At 36.3% G+C, this 19,321-nt stretch overlaps 1 protein-coding gene across 3 annotated transcripts in view; it reads left to right on the forward strand.

The window, feature by feature from the left end:
• The window catches only part of TTC8 (tetratricopeptide repeat domain 8), an 87,596-nt gene extending 69,844 nt beyond the window's left edge, over positions 1-17,752 (forward strand). For all 3 annotated transcript variants that reach the window (XM_077123286.1, XM_077123287.1, XM_077123289.1), the window contains 5 exons: positions 1,799-1,938; positions 3,271-3,445; positions 3,788-3,910; positions 14,668-14,751; positions 16,916-17,752. In XM_077123286.1, the coding sequence (XP_076979401.1) occupies positions 1,799-1,938; positions 3,271-3,445; positions 3,788-3,910; positions 14,668-14,751; positions 16,916-17,032 (639 nt within the window). In that variant the 3' untranslated portion in view covers positions 17,033-17,752. The remainder of the gene's footprint in view (positions 1-1,798; positions 1,939-3,270; positions 3,446-3,787; positions 3,911-14,667; positions 14,752-16,915) is intronic.
• The last annotated feature ends 1,569 nt before the right edge of the window (positions 17,753-19,321 follow it).

The following is a 19,321-nucleotide window of genomic DNA, read 5'->3' on the forward strand; positions in this document are numbered from 1 at the left end:
GGAAGCTCCTCTCCTCTGGGCTTGCATGACAGTGATTACTCCTGAAGTGCTCAGCACTTGGGTTAGGTAATCTCTTCCAGAGCTTTTTTCATTAGCTCTCCTACAGACTGCTCTGCTCATTGATACACCAAGACACCACTTCAAATGTAACAGCAGAGCTGTGGACAGGCAGGAAGCCACAATAATCAATAGGGCTCTTTTGAGACAAACAAGCTGTGATTATGGAGAGAGAGAGCCTTAAAAAAAATCTCAAATTCTTGGGCTGGAGGTGAAAACTCGTTCACCAAGTACACCTGGTTCTGTGACCAGAGCCTCAGGTTCAAACCCTGTTCTAACGACAGTGTGAAAAACGCTGCTGGACACTGTTGTTCCTTACAACCATCCAAACTCTCAAAGCAGAGCTGGAGTTCCTGCAACAGCGTCTTTGAACTTGGAGGTTAGCTATAGCTCTGCTCATCAGTAAAAATCTGTTTTCATTTATATTGCCTGCATTAACAATGTGAACTTTAAATAAGTGTTTCTCACACTTTCCAAATAGAATGCTTTTAAAATTAAAAATTCTGTTTGCTTCTAGAAGCTCTCAATATTTATTGATTGAGAAAATATATAATAACCATAACTCTTAAGACTGTAATATCTTCAATAAATTTCTATTGTATTAAAAAATATGCAGAGGAGTGATTTGCGATAAAGTCTATGTCTGAACAAGTCAAAATAAATCTATCAGTAAGTATAAAATAAAAATTCCAGGTGATAAAGCATTGTGTGGTTTCTTGTAATCGATGAAATCTTGATTGATAAAATATTGTGATTAAAATCTAACAAAAACATGTGGGTCCTCCTATGAACAAGTAAGTGGTTCGCACAATAAATGCAAAGTAAGTTGAGCAGCAGGAGATAGCTGTGTGAAGTGAGGGCATTAGAGGAAACTTCATGAAGAATGTGAAGCCTTGAATGTGTATTTGAGAGAGAACATTGATTAACCTTAAATACACTTATGTATGGTTATCTGTATTTTAGAAAGAATATTTAGTAACTGTAGAATGTTTGTTATTTTAAAATTTTCTGTCTATTTCTGTATTTATTTTGGGTTGCTGTCATCTCTTTCCTGGACTCTGGGCTCCCTACTATCATTCTTCCCCACTTTGAAATGCATCCAAGTTATTCTCTTAAAAATACAAATGCAATCATGTTATTCCTCTGCTCTTAACCCTGTAATGGCTTTCCCACAACTTAGGAAAAAAAAAACCTAAAGTTTTTACCATAGCTGACAAAGCCCCTGGCTGCCTCTTTGATCTCCTTTTGTAACACTCTCCCTCTTTCCAGGCTCATGCACCTTTGTATGGTCCTTGATACATGCCAAGTGTGGTCCACCTTAGGCTTGTGCTCCCTTTGCCTGGAATGCTCTTCCCCCAGGTATTCTCAGGTCTTGATCCCACAATTCAGGTTTCTGTTCAAAAGACAGCTCCTCTGAAGTGACTTCTTTGACAACCCTATCTAAAGCAGTACCTTTCCCTTCCCTCTGTCTCCTTCCCCTGCTGTTTTTGTTCACAGCACTTGCCTTTCGTTATATTATATATACTTCATTTGTCTCCCCTATCAGATGTAACCTCTGTGAGGACAGTGACTTTATCTTTTTGTGCATATTGTGTTCCTGGGGCCTAGAACAGAGCCTAGCAAATGCTAGTCTGGCCTGTCAATAAATATTTGTTGAATGAATGGGCTGATGTCAGTCAGAAAAAAAATAATTTCTTGTCCTATATGAATAATAATACTCTTCCATCTTGATGGAGAACAGGAAATGAACAATATTTCATCAGCAGCTGAATACTACAAAGAAGTTTTGAAACAAGACAATACTCATGTGGAAGCCATTGCATGTATTGGAAGCAACCACTTTTATTCTGATCAACCAGAGATTGCTCTCCGGTTTTACAGGTGTGCTTTAAATTCAATTTATAGAACTACTTTCCTGTGAAATATCAGATAGACAGAAGATGGAATGAAAAGGTAGCGAAATCATGTATAGCTCCTGTTTGTATTAAACGAAAAACTCTAACACTCAGACATTCTACAAGCACTAAAGTGACATCCAGTAATTTGGAAACATGAGATGTTTTGCATCTTGCAGAGCCTCACCTGGATAATTGACTGAGTTTTAAATAACATTATTATATAAATTAGCCATTTTGTCATCAACCAAGAACAATTAATAGTTACTTAAAACACTTCTTATCATCACTGACTTCATTAAAGCCAACAAACATAAAGACACTGAGGCTGAAATAGTGAAAAGATTTGCAAAAAGCACTTGGCCCCATGTTCTGAGCCCTGACAAGGACCTGAAATATGATGACCCTTTTGGTGAAGTATTGTCAATTCTTGTCCAAGTATTTTTTCCAGGTCTAAATATTATGTTCACTGATACCCCCTTGAGCACATGCTTTTTCTATCCTACATATGGTTTCTGCAATTAATTTTTAAATTATGATTTTTCTCTCCAGCCTTTGAGTAATATATAAGGAGGGAACGTGCAGCTGTCAAGAGTCTTTTCCAAATATATATTGGCAGCATGAAATATATGTACATATAACTGACTCCTCTCTTTTACCCCCAAAGCAGTTTATGGGGTTTTCAAGGCAACTGAAGGGAATTTTCGTTTGCTTATTGAAACTCCTGTCCTTCCTCTCTTGGGATAAATGGTGCATAGAAGCAACATGGGGATATAAAGCTAAATAACATAGCAATCCAGCTGATGGTTTTGTCTTCCTCCATGAAATGTAACTGGCGGTAGTAGACACAGCTAAACCACAGAATCCAAATAACCTAAAATCATGATCCAATTTACATAAAAACTTAGAGATAAATGCTAAGCACAGTCTTAAAGTTAGATTAGAAGGTGTTAGGAATTTCCATATGTGCACCAAAGCTTTATAAAGCTAAAATGTGTGGGTTTTACTTTATATGACTATTTATTTCTTATTTTGATTCTCTAACAAAACATTTGGGGGAAAAAAGAGAAAAACTTACATAAGTGGTTTCAGACCTTATCTCTGGATATATTTCCTATGACTAATACCGTTACAAAAGACATGGCTTTTGTATTTGCTAAAAAAATTTTATTCATTACTATAGCACTTTCTGTTTGTATTCTCTGGGAGTCTCAAAAATTATAAAGTGAATTCATTTCTAACTTGGTAAAAAATGTACATATGCCTTAAAACTTAAAGTTGGTCTGACACCAGAATTTGTGTACTCTTTTTCAAAAAGGCGACTCCTGCAGATGGGTGTTTATAACTGCCAGCTTTTTAACAATCTGGGGCTCTGTTGCTTCTATGCCCAGCAGTATGATATGACTCTGACCTCATTTGAACGTGCCCTTTCACTGGCCGAAAACGAAGAAGAGACAGCTGATGTCTGGTACAACTTGGGACACATAGCTGTGGTATGTTGCTTCTCTAATTTTTTTTTTCTAGTATGGGTTAGATATAGATTAGACAAGTTAGATGTTATACCTAAGTTAGTCTGAAGAAATTTTCAGGTATTGCAAATCCAATCCAGGTTGATTATGGTCTTATGTAGCAGTTTAAAGATTTCTAGGAGTAATCAGAACTCATTATATATTCCCCACTTAAATCTTCTCTTGCAGAATTCACACTTGACTCCTATAATCAGTACCTGTTGTTTTTTCTATGGCAATGGAAAAGATTTCTATGAGGAAAGAAGGGCAGGAATGGTAGGAGGAAGAGTATGGATGCATGTGAACATATGCTCTTCTTTTTTTTAGGGAATAGGAGATATCAGTTTAGCCCATCAGTGCTTCAGGCTGGCTCTGGTCAACAACAACAGCCACGCTGAGGCCTACAACAACCTGGCTGTGCTGGAGATGAGGAAGGGCCACGTTGAGCAGGTTGGCAAACTAGTTGGGGGTACAGTGGACAATCTACTTTCTTCAAAGAAAAACTTTCATATGTGGCTCTCATTGTATGTTATTTTAAAATCAGCTTCAGAGTCCAACAGTTCTAGGTTTGACTCTCGTCTCTGTCATTAACTAGAGGTATGAGCTTGGACATGTCACTTAACCTTTCTGAGTCCAAAACAGAACACTTGACTTTATTACAAATCTGCTCCTCTCTGTCTTCCCTTCCTTAGTAAATAGTTCCACCATTCACCATCTCCCATCGAATTGCTCAAATAAATGGTAGGAGCCACCTTTGAAACCACTCTTTACTGCCTCCTTCTTACCTCCCTCATGACTCCCCACCCCCACCATCCACAGCAAGCCCTGACAGTTCTTCCTTCAAGCCACATCCTAAGCCTGGCCACTCTTCTCCACTCATGCCACCTTAGTGGCTTGTCTTTGACTTGGAATAAAATCTGGACCTCAAACCATGACCTGTGAGGCCTTGTAGTCTGGCCTCTGGCTCCCCCTCAGATGGCATCTTCTACCCCTCCTTACCCACTGACATCCAGGCAGCAGCCCTGCTGTTCCACAAATATGTGATACTGAATATTACTTCAGGGCTTTTTGAATGTTCTCTCTTTATTCACATCTTGTGATCGTTGTTTCTTTTTGTCATTCATGTCTTGGCTTAAATGCCACCTCTGTAGAAAGGCTGTTTTGAACAACACTCTAAAAGAATCCTCAGAAAAATCCCAGCTCCTGATTTATTTTTCTTCCCAGTATTTATCTTATCAGATATTTTTGTAGTTATTGTAGAATGTACAATGTCAGCTGCATGAAAGCAGGGAACTTATCTGTTTTATAGCTGCTTTATTCTCAGTACCTAAAACAGTTCCTGGCACATGGTAGATACTTAGTAAATATTTGTGGAATGAATGAACGATAGAGAAAATGGGGTAATAATGGTACCGATCTGAGGTATTTTAGTGAGGATTAGCAGATCATGTGTGCAGTTGGCGTAGGAAAAGTGTCGTGTTACACACATGGTAGGTACTTAATAAATAAATAAATTGTATTATTATTATTATTAACATAAAACGTTACAAATGCTAAATACAGCCATATGATATTAAAGGTAATTAAGAGTAGATATTGTTACAGTCCTCACTTTAGAGATGAAGAAACCGAAACTCTGCAAGAGTGAGTACTATGATAAACTTTTAACCAAACTAGGAAAGAAATGTCATGGGATATTTCCTTTATTTCATAGTGTTCCCAAAGTAAATAAGATAGATTCATTTTTTTTTATGATCATTCCATTCTACATATATAATCAGTAATTCACAATATCATCACTTAGTTGCATATTCATCATCATGATCATTTCTTAGAACATTTGTAGCAATTCAGAAAAAAAAAAAACGAAAACAGAAAAAAAATTATACATACCATACCCCTTACCCCTCCCTTTCATTGATCACTAGCTTTTCAAACTAAATTTATTTTAACATTTGTTCCCCCTATTATTTATTTTTATTCTATATGTTCTACTCTTCTGTTGACAAGGTAGATAAAAGGAGCATCAGACACAAGGTTTTCACAATCACACAGTCACATTGTGAAAGCTATATCATTATACAATCATCATCAAGAAACATGGCTACTTGAACACAGCTCTACATTTTCAGGCAGTTCCCTCCAGCCTCTCCCTTACCTCTTGACTAACAAGGTGCTATCTGTTTAATGCATAAGAATAACCTCCAGGATAACCTCTCGACTCTGTTTGGAATCTCTCAGCCATTGACACTTTGTCTCATTTCACTCTTCCCCCTTTTGGTCAAGAAGGTTTTCTCAATCCCTTCATGCTGAGTCTCAGCTCATTCTAGGATTTTTCTCAATCCCTTAATGCTAAGTCTCAGCTCATTCTAGGATTTCTGTCCCACATTGCCAGGAAGGTCCACACCCCTGGGAGTCATGTCCCAGGTAGGCAGGGGGAAGGTGGTGAGTTTGCTTGTTGTGTTGGCTGGAGAGAGAGGCCACATCTGAGCAACAAAAGAGGTTCTCTTCGGGATGACTCTTAGGCCTAATTTTAAGTAGGCTTAACCTATCGTTAGTGGGGTTAAGTTTCATACGAACAAACCCCAAGAGTGGGGGCTCAGCCTATAGCTTTGGTTGCCCACACTGTTTGTGAGAATATCAAGAATTCAACTTGGAGAGGTTGGATTTTCCCCTGTTCTCACCATTCCACAAAGGGGACTTTGCAAATATTTTTTATTCACTGATCAAATCACTCTGGGATTCATCGGGGCATCACTCTGGACAAACCAACAAAATCTCATGTCCTACTCAAGTTTCCATGTACTTACGGTGTTCAATTAAGCTATCTACATAAGTTATATTAGGAAATGTACTAGTCAAAATATGAATTTTGTACCAAATAAACATTTTTTGCTTTAGTCTCACACATTAGTTGAAATTTTAAAATATTAATTACCATCTATTTTCAGCACCTTGCGGTAATGACATTTCTTTGTTCTTCCTCATGCAAAAATATTTTTAAAATTTGTACATTTGGTCACTATCATTATACACTCTAGGCATTCCTAGATTATACCATCTCAATCTTTATTGTCTATCTTTCTTTTGTGATTTCATTTATGCCCCCAGCCCTCCTCCCTCAATCATTCTCACATTCAACTTCATTCAGTGTTTTAATATAATTGTATTACAGCTAGGTAGTATTGTGCTGTCCATTTCTGAGTTTTTATATTCAGTCCTGTTGCACAATCTGTATCCCTTCATCTCCAATTACCCAGTATCTTACCCTATTTCTATCTCCTGGTGGTCTTGTTACCAACAAAATTCTCCACGTTTATTCACTAATGTCAGTTCATATCAGTGAGACCATAGAGTATTTGTCCTTTTGTTTCTGGCTAATCTCACTCAGCATAGTGTCCTTAATGTCCATCCATGTTGTTACATACTTCATAACCTTATTCTGTCTTACAGCTGCATAATATTCCCTCATATGTATATACCACAGCTTGTTTAGCCACTCGTCTGTTGATGGACATTTTGGCTGTTTCCATCTCTTTGCAATTGTAAATAATGCTGCTATAAACATTGGTGTGCAAATGTCCGTTTGTGTCTTTGCCCTTAAGTCCTCTGAGTAGATACCTAGCAATGGTATTGCTGGGTCATATGGCAATTCTATATTTAGCTTTTTGAGGAACCGCCAAACTGCCTTCCACAGTGGATGTACCATCGGACATTCTCACCAACAGTGGATGTGCCTCTTTCTCCACATCCTCTCTAGCACTTGTCATTTTCTGTTTTATTGATAATGGCCATTCTGCTGGGTGTCAGATAATATCTCATTGTGGTTTTGATTTGCATTTCTCTAATAACCAGGGAAATTGAGCATCTCTTCATGTGCCTTTTGGCCATTTGTATTTCCTCTTCTGAGAAGTGTCTGCTCAAGTCTTTTTCCCATTTTGTAATTGGGTTGGCTGTCTTTTTGTTGTTGAGTTGAACAATCTCTTTATAAATTCTGGATACTAGACCCTTATCTGATAAAGCATTTCCAAATATTGTTTCCCATTGTGTAGGCTGCCTTTTTACTTCCTTGATGAAGTTCTTTGATACACAAAAGTGTTTAATTTTGAGGAGTTCCCATTTATTTATTTATTTCTTCAATGCTCTTGCTTTGGGTGTAAGGTCTAGAAAACCGCCTCCAAGTATAAGATTTATAAGATATTTCCCTACATTTTCTTCTAACAGTTTTATGATCTTAGATCTAATGTTTAGGTCTTTGGTCCATTTTGAGTTAACTTTTGTATAGGGTGTGAGATATGGATCCTCTTTCATTCTTTTGCATATGGATATCCAGTTCTCTAGGCACCATTTATTGAAGATACTGTTCTGTCCCAGGTGAGTTGTCTTGACTGCCTGATCAAAGATCAATTGTCCATAGATGAGAGGGTCTATATCTGAACACTCTGTTCAATTCCATTGGTCAATATATCTATCTTCATGCCAGTACCATGCTTTTTGATCACTGTAGCTTCATAATACAGCTTAAAATCAGGTAGTGTGAGACCTCCGACTTCATTTTTTTTTCTCAGCATACTTTTAGCTATTTGGGGCACTTGCCCTTCCAGATAAATTTGGTTATTGGTTTTTCTATTTCTGAAAAGTAAGTTTTGGGGATTTTAATTGGTATTGCATTGAATCTATAAATCAATTTAGGTAGAATTGACATCTTAACTATATTTAGTCTTCCAATCCATGAACACGGTATGCCCTTCCATCTATTTAGGTCTTCTGTGATTTAACAATTTCTTGTAGTTTTCTTTGTATAGGTCTTTTTTCTCTAGTTAAATTTATTCCTAAATATTTTATTCTTTTGGTTGCAATTGTAAATGGAATTCTTTTCTTGATTTCCCCCTCAGATTGTTCATTACTAGTGTATAAAACACTACAGATTTTTGAGTGTTGATCTTGTAACCTGCCACTTTGCTGTACTCATTTATTAGCTCTAATAGTTTTGCTGTGGATTTTTTGGGGTTTTCAACATATAGTATCATATCATCTGCAAACAGTGAGAGTTTTACTTCTTCCTTTCCAATTTTGATGCTTGTATTTCTTTTTCTTGTCTAATTGCTCTGACTAGAACTGCCAACACAATGTTGAATGACAGGGGTGATAGTGGACATCCTTGTCTTGTTCCTGATCTTAGGGGGAAAGTTTTCAGTTTTTCCCCATTGAGGATGATGTTAGCTGTGGGTTTTTCATATATTCCCTTTATCATTTTGAGGAAGTTCCCTTCTATTCCTATCCTTTAAGTGTTTTCAACAGGAAAGAATGTTGAATTTTGTCAGATGCCTTTTCTGCATCAATCGAGATGATCATGTGGTTTTTCTGCTTTGATTTGTTGATATGGTATATTACATTAATTGATTTTCTAATGTTGAACCATCCTTGCATATCTGGGATGAATCCTGCTTGGTCATGATGTATAATTCTTTTAATGTGTTGCTGGATTTGATTTGCTAGAATTATGTTGAGGATTTTTGCATCTGTATTCATTAGAGAGATTGGTCTGTAATTTTCTTATTTTGTAATATCTTTGTCTGGCTTTGGTATGAGGGTGATGTTGGCTTTGTAGAATGAGTTAGATAGCTTCCCTCCTCTTCAATTTTTTTGAAGAGTTTGAGCAGGATTGGTACTAATTCTTGAATGTCTGGTAGAATTCACACGTGAAGCCATCTGGTCCTGGACTTTTCTTTTTGGGGAACTTCTTAATGACTAATTCAATTTCTTTACTTCTGATTGGTTTGTTGATGTCGTTTGTTTCTTCTCGAATCAAAGTTGGTTGTTCATGCCTTTCTAGAAAGTTACCCATTTCATCTAAGTTGTCATATTTATTAGCATAAAGTTGTTCATAGTATCCTGTCCTTACTTCCTTTACTTCTGTGAGGTCAGTGGTTATGTCTCCTCTTCCATCTCTGATCTTATTTATTTGCATCCTCTCTCTTCTTTTTGTCAGTCTTGCTAAGGGTCCATCAATCTTTTTGATTTTCTCATAAAACCAGCTTCTGGTTTTGTTGATTTTTTCAATTGTTTTCATGTTCTCAATTTCATTTATTTCTGCTCTAATCTTCATTATTTCTTTCCTTTTGCTTGCTTTGGGGTTAGTTTGCTGTTCTTTCTCTACTTCTTCCAAGCAGACAGTTAATTCCTCCATTTTTGCCCTTTCTTGTTTTTTGATATAGGCATTTAGGGCAATAAATTTCCCTCTTTGCACTACCTTTGCTGCATCCCATAAATTTTGATATGTTGTGTTTTCATTTTCATTTGCCTCGAGATATTTACTGATTTCTCTTGTAATTTCTTCCTTGACCCACTGGTTGTTTAAGAGTGTCTTGTTGAGCCTCCACATATTTATGAATTTTCTGGCACTATGCCTATTATTGATTTCCAACATCATTCCTTTATGATCTGAGAGAGTGTTTTGCATTATTTCAATCTTTTAAAATTCATTAATACTTGCTTTGTGACCCAGCATATGGTCTATCCTTGAAAATGATCCATGAGCACTTGAGAAAAAGGTTTATACTGCTGTTGTGGGGTGTAATGTTCTATAAATGTCTGTTAAGTCTAGCTCATTTGTTGTATTATTCAAATTCTCTGTTTCTTTATTGATCCTCTGTCTAAATGTTCTGTTCATTGATGAGAGTGGTGAATTGAAGTCTTCACCTATTATGCTCGATGTGTCTGTTTCTCTTTTCAGTGTTTTCAGTGTTAGTTGCATGTATTTTGGAGCATTCTGGCTCGGTGCATAAATGTTTATGATTGTTATGTCTTGTTGAATTGGTCCTTTTATTAATACATAGTGTCCTTCTTTGTCTCTCTTAACTGTTTCAACAAATTGAAGTCTGATTTGTTGGATATTAGTATAGCTACTCCTGCTCCTTTTTGATTGTAATTTGCATGAAATATCTTTTCCCAACCTTTCACTTTCAACCTACGTTTATCCTTGGGTCTAAGATGTGTTTCCTTTAGACAACATATAGATGGGTCCTGTTTGTTAATCCATTCTGCCAGTCTATGTCTTTTGATTGGAAAGTTTAATTCATTTACATTTAGCGTTATTACTGTATGGGTTGCACTTTCTTCTACCGTTTCGCATTTTGGATTTTATATGTCATATCTAATTTTCCTTCTTTATACCTTTACTCGTAGTCTTCATTTCTACACTCTTCTCCACTCCTCTCCCTTCTGTCTTTTCGTATCTGTCTCTAGAGCTCTCTTTAGTATTTCTTGCAGAGCTGGTCTCTTGGTCACAAATTCTCAGTGATTTTTTTTTCTGAAAATGTTTTAATTTCTCCCACAAAAAAGGACAGTTTTGCTGGATATAGAATTCTTGATTGGCAGTTTTTCTCTTTTAGTAATTTAAATATATTATCCCACTGTCTTCTTGCCTCCATGATTTCTGCTGAAAAACCTACACATAGTCTTATTGGGCTTCCCTTGTATGTGATGGATTGCTTTTCTCTTGCTGCTTTCAAGATTCTCTCTTTCTCTTTGACCTCTGACATTCTGATTAGTAAGTTTCTTGGAGTACGTCTATTTGGATCTATTCTCTTTCGGGTACGCTGCACTTCTTGGATCTGTAATTTTAAGTCTTTCATAAGAGTTGGGAAAATTTCAGTGATAATTTCCTCCATTAGTTTTTTCCCTCTTTTTCCCTTCTCTTCTTCTGGGACACCCCCAAAATGTATATTCCTGCACTTCATATTGTCATTCAATTCCCTGAGTCCCTGCTCATATTTTTCCAATTCTTTCCCTAAATTTTCTTTTGCTTGTCAGGTTTCAGATGTTCCATCCTCCAGTTCACTAATCCTATCTTCTGCCTCTCGAAATCTAACATTGTAGGTCTCCATTGTTTTGTCCATCTCTTCTACTGTGCCTTTTATTACCATAAGTTCTGTGATTTGTTTTTTCAGACTTTCGATTTCTTCTTTTTGTTCATTCCTTGCCTTCTTTATATCCTCCCTCAATTCATTGATTTGGTTTTTGATGAGGCTTCCCATGTCTGTTTGTATATTCTGAATTAATTGTTTCAACTCCTGTATCTCATTTGAATTGTGGTTTGTTCCTTTGACTGGGCCATATCTTCAGTTTTCCTAGTGTGATTTGTTATTTTTTGGTGGCATCTGGGCATTTAATTACCTTAATTAGTTTATTCTGGAGAGTGTTTTCACTTCTTTTACCTAGGGTTTTCTTGCTGGATAAATTTGTTGTCTGTCTGTTCTTTCACATTCAGTTCAGCTTTTTCTGGACCTTTAGCTTAGGTTTTGTTTAACAGAGGAGAATTTTTCAGTTCTTGTTTTCTTGTTTCTTGCCCTGCTTGTATGGTGCCTTTCCCACCACCCCCACCCTTAGGAGGGTCTACTTAGATATTATAGAGCCCAGCCAGATTTTCCCAGGCCAAACTGGCCTCCTGTGGGGAGGAGTCACCCGCATCAGTTTTCCCTGAGGGTGAGACCCAGCAGGTTGAAAGACTTTCCTGTGAAGTCTCTGGGCTCTGTTTTTCTTAGCCTGCCCAGTATGACGCACTTGTTTGCCTGCAGGTCCCACCACCACAAGATGATGTGCTACCTTTAACTTTGGCAGACTCTCTCTGCTGGGGGCGTGATGGAGACAGAGGAGAGGTTGTAGGCTGGTTTTAATGGCTTCAAATTACCAAGCCCTGAGTATCTGAATTCCTTAAGGGAGAGATTCCACCTGAGTTGGGCTTCACCCCTCCCCTGCAGAAGGCCCAGGCTCCAGACAAGCCCTCAAACGAGCTTGTTTCTGCCCATGCCTGGGGCATTTGCAGCCTGAGAAGTCCTGCCACTTTGGTATCCAAAGGCAGTCAAGACTTTGTAGAAACACAGTCACAAAAACCTCTGTTTCTTTCTTTTTTTTTTTTTTTTTCCTTTTTCCGTCAGCCTTGCCCCATTGGCACCAGGGCAAAAATGAGCGACCTCTGCTTTGACCATGTTCACCTGTGCTGGGGACCTATTTTTAATTGTTAGAATTTGTTAATTAATTCCATAATTGGCGTTTGGTTGTGCTCAGCCCCTCCTGCTGGTAAAGTCCCCTTCCTTTCCCCTCTGGGAAGCAGTCTGTGGGGAAGGGGCACTGGCCGCTGCAGCTTGGGGAACTCATGGTTCTAGGGGGGCTCGCAGCCAGTCCAGCTGGTCCAGACTGGGGTACGCTGCATGTCCGGTCGCTGATGTGGCTCCAGGAGCTGTTCTGTACTATTCCTGGTTATTTAGTAGCTGTTTTGGAGAACGAACTAAATTGCGCACCTTGCTAAGCCGCCATCTTGGCACCTCCCCTTGGATTCATATTTTATAGACAAAAACCAGTTGTTTAAAATGTGAACCTGGTTTAAACAACTCATTTTAAAATGAGAACCGTAAGAAGCAAGTGCTTCTTGAAATTTTCTCTGTCCTCATATTGATAATTTTCTCTCCTTCCGGCTTATTATATTTTTTCTAGTATAAAATTAGTTTTAAATATTTGGTGAAATGTATCATACTAATCACTTATTATTTAAAATGGATATCCAAAAAAAAAAAAAACCAGATAAAATGAATATCCACCATCTCATGTGAACTGATATCATTGTGCCTTGGATTAGGAAAAACGATATGCAAATGTATCCTAGGGTCATAAATAGAAGCTTTGGATTTAGCTACAAGATGGAGGGGCATTTGGACTCTTGGAATGCTGAATTTGTGGTCTTAACAATGTGTATGTGAGCAATCTCATGTCCTTCAGTGGTGTCCTTTGAGCCTATGGGCAACAAAATATAATGTGAATTTTGTTTTTTGAGTATATTAGAAAACAGAAAGCTTGACATTTTCAGTTTCTGTTTGTTTTGGTTTATTAATGCTGCCAGAATGTAATATATTAGAAACAAACTCGCTTTTACAAAGGGGATTTATTAGGTTACAGATGTACAATTCTAAGTCCATGAAGATGTCCAAATTAAGGCATCAACAAGAGGATACCTTCACTCAAGAAAGGCCAATCACATCTGGGATTTCTCTGTCACATGGGAAGTCATGGTGATGTCTGCTGGCCCTTTTCTCCAAAATGACTCTCTCAGCTCCTGTGGGTCCTACTGATGGGGCTTTTTTCCCTTTCTAAGCATCTGCAGTTCCTCTCTTAGCTCCTCCGGGGCAAACTTGAGATTGCATCTGTTAGCTTAGCATTTCCTGGGGCATTTTCTGTCTCCAAGTGTCCTTGACTTGGTTTCATCTCTCTGCTTTCTATATCAGCCCTCCAAGCATCTGTGCTTTCTCCAAAAGGTCTCCCTCTTATTGGACTCCGACAAGCTAATTAAGATCCACCTTGAATGGACGGGGTCACATTTCCATTTAAACAACTTAATCAAAAGGTCCAGCTCACAACTGGGTGGGTCACATCTCCATGGAAACAACCTAATCAAGAGGTCCTACCCACAATAGATCTTCCCCCACAAGATTGGACTAAAAGAACATGGCTTTTCTGGGGTACATAACAGTTTCAAATCAGTACACTGCTCCACTTAGAAAATTGTTCAGCAGTCTCACAGCCAATGCTTATTCATTCTCCTGCATAGAACTTGGGGTTTTGAGATTTGCTATATATTTTGGTTGTTGTTGCATTAGAGTATAGGTAATTAAAAGTTTACTAATCAAAATGTAGTTCATGCCATGGAATTGTACACTTAAAAGTGGTTAAGATAGCTTTTTATTTTATATATGTTGCTACCATAAAAAAGTTTTTTTTTAAAAGCTTGCTAAATCAGTCACTAAGAGCAAAAACAAGATAAAGAAGACTATTTTTAGCTTCTAGAGGACTATATTTCAGGTTGTATGTGATATTGAAATATAAACTATATAAGAACAGTGCTTCTCAAATAACTTTAAAGCTACTGTAGGCTTCCAATTCTACTTTAAAAATTCAATTTTATTTTCTCTCTCTTTTGAAGCATTTTATTATTAACATAATTTTGGCAAGAGGCAAATAGTTATCTGTATGTTACTAAGTCATTGTATTTCATGAGGAATTTTATAAAGAATATCATCTGTATTTATCATAGGATAGTGTTTAATAAGGCCCTATCCTAGGTAAAGGATTCTTATACAAAAATAAATCACAAGTATAGTGCTGATATCTGCTCATATACCTTTGACTTTTCTTTTTTTTTTTTTTTTACATAGGCAATGGCACTGCTACAGACTGCATCATCTTTAGCACCCCACATGTATGAGCCACATTTTAACTTTGCAATAGTCTCTGATAAGGTACTCTCTTTATTAATTTATCATCTGATTTGTAGTTTTTCTCTTTTGATTAAAAAAAAGCACAGATAAATAAAAAGTCTGTCTTTAACTTCCTGAAATAAATAATTTTTTAAGCACTCTTATTAGATATATATACATCTTCAGTTCAAGAAACAGTTTAATAAATGTTAAAGGAATTTGTCACCAAATATTTATTGAACTTAACGCTGTCATAAATTGCAGGAGACTTCTTTAATGGGCTTTAAGATATGCCATTTAGTTATTGAAGAAATGCTTGCTAACTCCTGGATTGAGAAAGATTTAATAATTGGTTTTTACAGCAAATCCTATACAATATTTGTAGGTCATATTGCCACTAACTCTCTGGCACAATCACTGTGAAAACTATTTTGGTTGTGAACAATGTGGAGAAGTGCAACTGTTACTGCTGTGTTGCAGGTCAGTTAATAGGCAAACCCTAGAAGGACTCGTATCATAAAAGGAAAACAGACAAACAAAAGCCATCTAATAACTTCAGCATCTTTTTTCTCTTCACCATTTCATTAGAATTCATGAGAATATTTGTTAATAATTTTCTGCCCTTTTTCATACCTTGGTATTTCTAGTTTCATAGGCCCATCTACCTGAGAACATTTTATTTGTTTTGCTTTCTGTTTTCTTTTATCAATATGATGCTGGTCTGTAAAGATAACAAAGATAAAATAGAGAATAAAGTAACCTATTAGCAGCCAGTCATAAAGGTTTTACTTGAAACCTTCCTTGAAAAACAGACTCCATGGTGAGTCTGTTTTGAGGATGAGATGGCTAAAAATGCTTGCTGCTGTAAAGTATGAGTTTTGATAGACCAAAAGAAATGATAAAAAAGGTGTTATTTTTCATAGCATGACTCTGAAGTGATCCTCACTCTCATTTCTGTTTTGAACCTACAATGAGCCATTAATAACTAATTTTTGAGCACTTAAGCGCCAGCTGCTATGCTAGATACTGTATTGCCTCCTCTACTTCTCCCAGCATCTCCGCAGCATCGAGTAGCTCTGACCTTTCCCTGTTTATTTTTTCATACAACCAGTGTTTTGGTTATTGAGTCTTACTATGTGCCAGGCACTGTTCCAGGCACAGAGGGTATAGCAATGAGCCAAACAAACAAAAACCTTCATCCTCATGCACTTTATTTTTATTTTTTTTACTCCCCTCATGCACTTTAAATCCTAATGGAGGATTTACCTTATATGGTAGTGCCAGTTCAGAATCATACCAGCTGCCTAAGATGCCCATATTTTTTCCACTATACCGTGTTGCCGCTTAGTTAAACCATAAAGAAGACTTGATTACTTTCTTTCAGGAATATTGTCACATTTTAATAATATTGTACTCAAGTGAGATTTCTTTGAGCAAAAGCTATACTTTCACAAGAAAAAATATGTTAAAGAGAAATGCTGTGATTTAAAAAAGAAAACAATTTATGTTTTAAATACATGTATGTGGTATGAAAAAAACTACCAAAATTGTATTTTCTAGGCTATTTCTGTATCCAAAAACTAAAAAACTCTTTTCCTTTAGAAATGTATGCATGAATCAAAATGTGTTTAAATGGCTTCAATATATATACACTGTATGATTTTCTTCGGGACCAGACTTTTATACAAAGTTAATTGAAAATTAGAGACACCCTTAATAAATCCTTAAAACCACATATCTTACCAAAATTATTCTGTTAGTACCATTTGAAACCACAGAACATGTTATTGTGTTTTAAATAAAATTATTTTTCTTGAGTTTTCTGTCTAAAAGATAATGCCTAGTCACAAAATAATGTCTTTGTCTGTGGTACATTACTAAGAGTTTTCCTAAACTATACACAGCTGGCTGTTTTACAATGCAAATGTCATTTTATGTTTATAATACTATTAATGACAGGGAAATAAAACACAGGTTTATGAATTCATAACTAGATATCTTTAATGGAGGATAAATTATTTATATAATTGGTTATTTTATTTTTCTCATGTATTTTTCAAGATTAAATTATAATTTAGATGAGAAATTATGAAATCAAAGTAATATAATAAACAATTCAACCTTTTAAGAACCCTTTGAATTTCTATAGTATGCAGATAATATGCCTTTAAAAATTTTTTGGAGTCTTATTCTGATATTTTTACAGATTGGGGATCTACAGAGAAGCTATGTTGCTGCTCAGAAGTCTAAAACAGCATTTCCAGATCATGTGGACACACAATATTTAATTAAACAGTTAAAGCAGCACTTTGCTATGCTCTGATTGTTCCTTATCCCAAATATGTTCTTAGTAAGGGCATTATACAAGGGTAAAAGTAGTGTGTTTATGTAATACAAATACCTACACTTGATACATGTAAAGGTGACATAGGGAGTTTAATCCCAAATGTATAATAAAAATTTTATAATAACTTTTTGAGATAAAATTTATAAAATAAGGGCCGGGCACAGTGGCTCACTGGCAGAGTTCTTGCCTGCCATGCCAGAGACCCGGGTCCTATTCCTGGTGCCTGTCCATGTTAAAAAAAAAAAATTATAAAATAAAGTATTTAAGCATTTGTAAGTGGATATGAAACCATCTCTCCCATATTATATGGTAGGTTTTGTTTATAATGTTTATAAAACATTTCAATGAATTTCCTCAAATTTTTATAAATGCATGTTTTGTTTTTGCTGTTCTTAAACTGGCCGTTAGCCATCATGTCGATTAAGAGGTCTGAAATCTGCCTTTAAAACTGAACTTTTAAAACCCAAAGAGTATCTGTTTAGCCTAAGTAGAGACTTAAAGCTTTAAAATTGTATTTAAGGGTGGTGCTACGGTGGCTCGGTGGCAAAATTCTCACCTGCCATGCCGGAGACCCAAGTTCAGTTCCCATGCGAAAAAAAAAATTGTATTTGAAACTATTTTTTATTGAATGCTCTATGAGACATTATATATTTTCTTCTATATTGTCCTTTAAAATAAATATGTAAAGCACTATCATTCTGTTTCTCATGAGTTTTAATTTGTCATCTCTGATAAAACAAGTTTTTCAGAAGTTCAATGATCTTAGAAATCAAATCATTAATTTTATTTGAAATGTACCACAATTTTGTTCTTTCCTGAAAATTTATTTATGGGATATCTCACTGTTAATAAAAGAAAATTAGGATTAGAAATGAAGTCAAAAGCCAGGAGCCCCACTTGCACTCAGTCCCAAAAAGATTAGGTGAATCCCAAAACCATTGTAAATCCAGGAAAGATTTTCAAACTTTATTCTGGTTTATTTAATCGAACTCTCATTAAAGTGTTCACAAGAAAATATTTACAGGGACAGGAGCACATAAACTCATACTTTGGACTTTGGAATCTGTCCATGTTTTCATTTTTTTTAAGTTCATAAAAACTATTTGATATTTATTTGTATTCTGATCAGATTCCGTTCTGTTCTGATAGAGCAAAAAATTTGAATTCAAAGAATTGTAGATTGTTCATGGCTGGAAATAACGTCAGAGAGTAGGTAGATGGATTCTTTGGTCATGCACATGAAGAAGCAAGGCCCAGAGTCACACAGCTGGTTGTGGTAAAGTCATGACTAGAACCCCAGGTCTCCTTCTTCCACTTTATGCTTGACCCTTTCCTGGTTCTGCAGGATATGGTTAGCTCTTGAGAAAATACACCATCAAATTTTTTAATCTGTTTTCAGTATTTGGATTCAAATTTTATAATGTGAATGATTTTCTCAGTGCATTCAAAATAATAGCTAATAATAATGAGTAAAATTTACTGAGGCCATCCTGTGTGCTAGGCATAGTTCTGAGCACTTTATGTGAATTAATTTAATTTCTATTTTGTTCTTTGAAGGGCTTTTATATTATTCCCTTGTTTCTGATGAGAAAACTGAGGCACAAAATTCAAATAACTTGGCTGAGCTGCAGCTAGCAAGTGGCAGAGCTGGATCCAAACCCAAGCAGCATGATGCTGCACATAGGTGCCCCTAACCACTACATTAAATCTCTGTTTCTCCTGTAAATAAAGTTATTATTGTGATTTTAAAATAAACATACACATTAGCAAAGTTCAATATTATGATAAGAAACTATTAGCAGCAAAAAATAAATGAGTCAGTATTGCTGAGGTGTTCAGAAGAGAATTTGTCTTGACTTTATGTTAATTCAATGTGAACACTAACGCAGTGAATGAGTCAGGATGACTAAGGGCAAAACGATGACCTAACACAGCTACATATTATTTATAACAAAATCATTTCTGGACTCCATAATTTCTGGCTTCTGCAGCAGCATTTCTCTAGAAGGAGACTTAGCCATGTCTTAACCAAGAGGTGTTTGATCCAGAGATACAAATTGCTCAACCCAAATTAACATCATTGTACTTGCAACTGATGAAAATGACAACTGGCAAGAAGGCTGCTTGCCCTGAATAATTGCTGAGGTTAGAAGTTCTTCCTCTTCTCTGGAGCAGTTGCTCATGGTAGTAAGCGTCCTGTTTCATTTGGGAACGGTACTTCTCAAGATCAGAGCACCCATCAGGATATAATTTATAGCCTAGAGA

The sequence above is a fragment of the Tamandua tetradactyla genome, chromosome 12 (assembly GCF_023851605.1).
Source record: "Tamandua tetradactyla isolate mTamTet1 chromosome 12, mTamTet1.pri, whole genome shotgun sequence".
Taxonomy (NCBI): domain Eukaryota; kingdom Metazoa; phylum Chordata; class Mammalia; order Pilosa; family Myrmecophagidae; genus Tamandua; species Tamandua tetradactyla.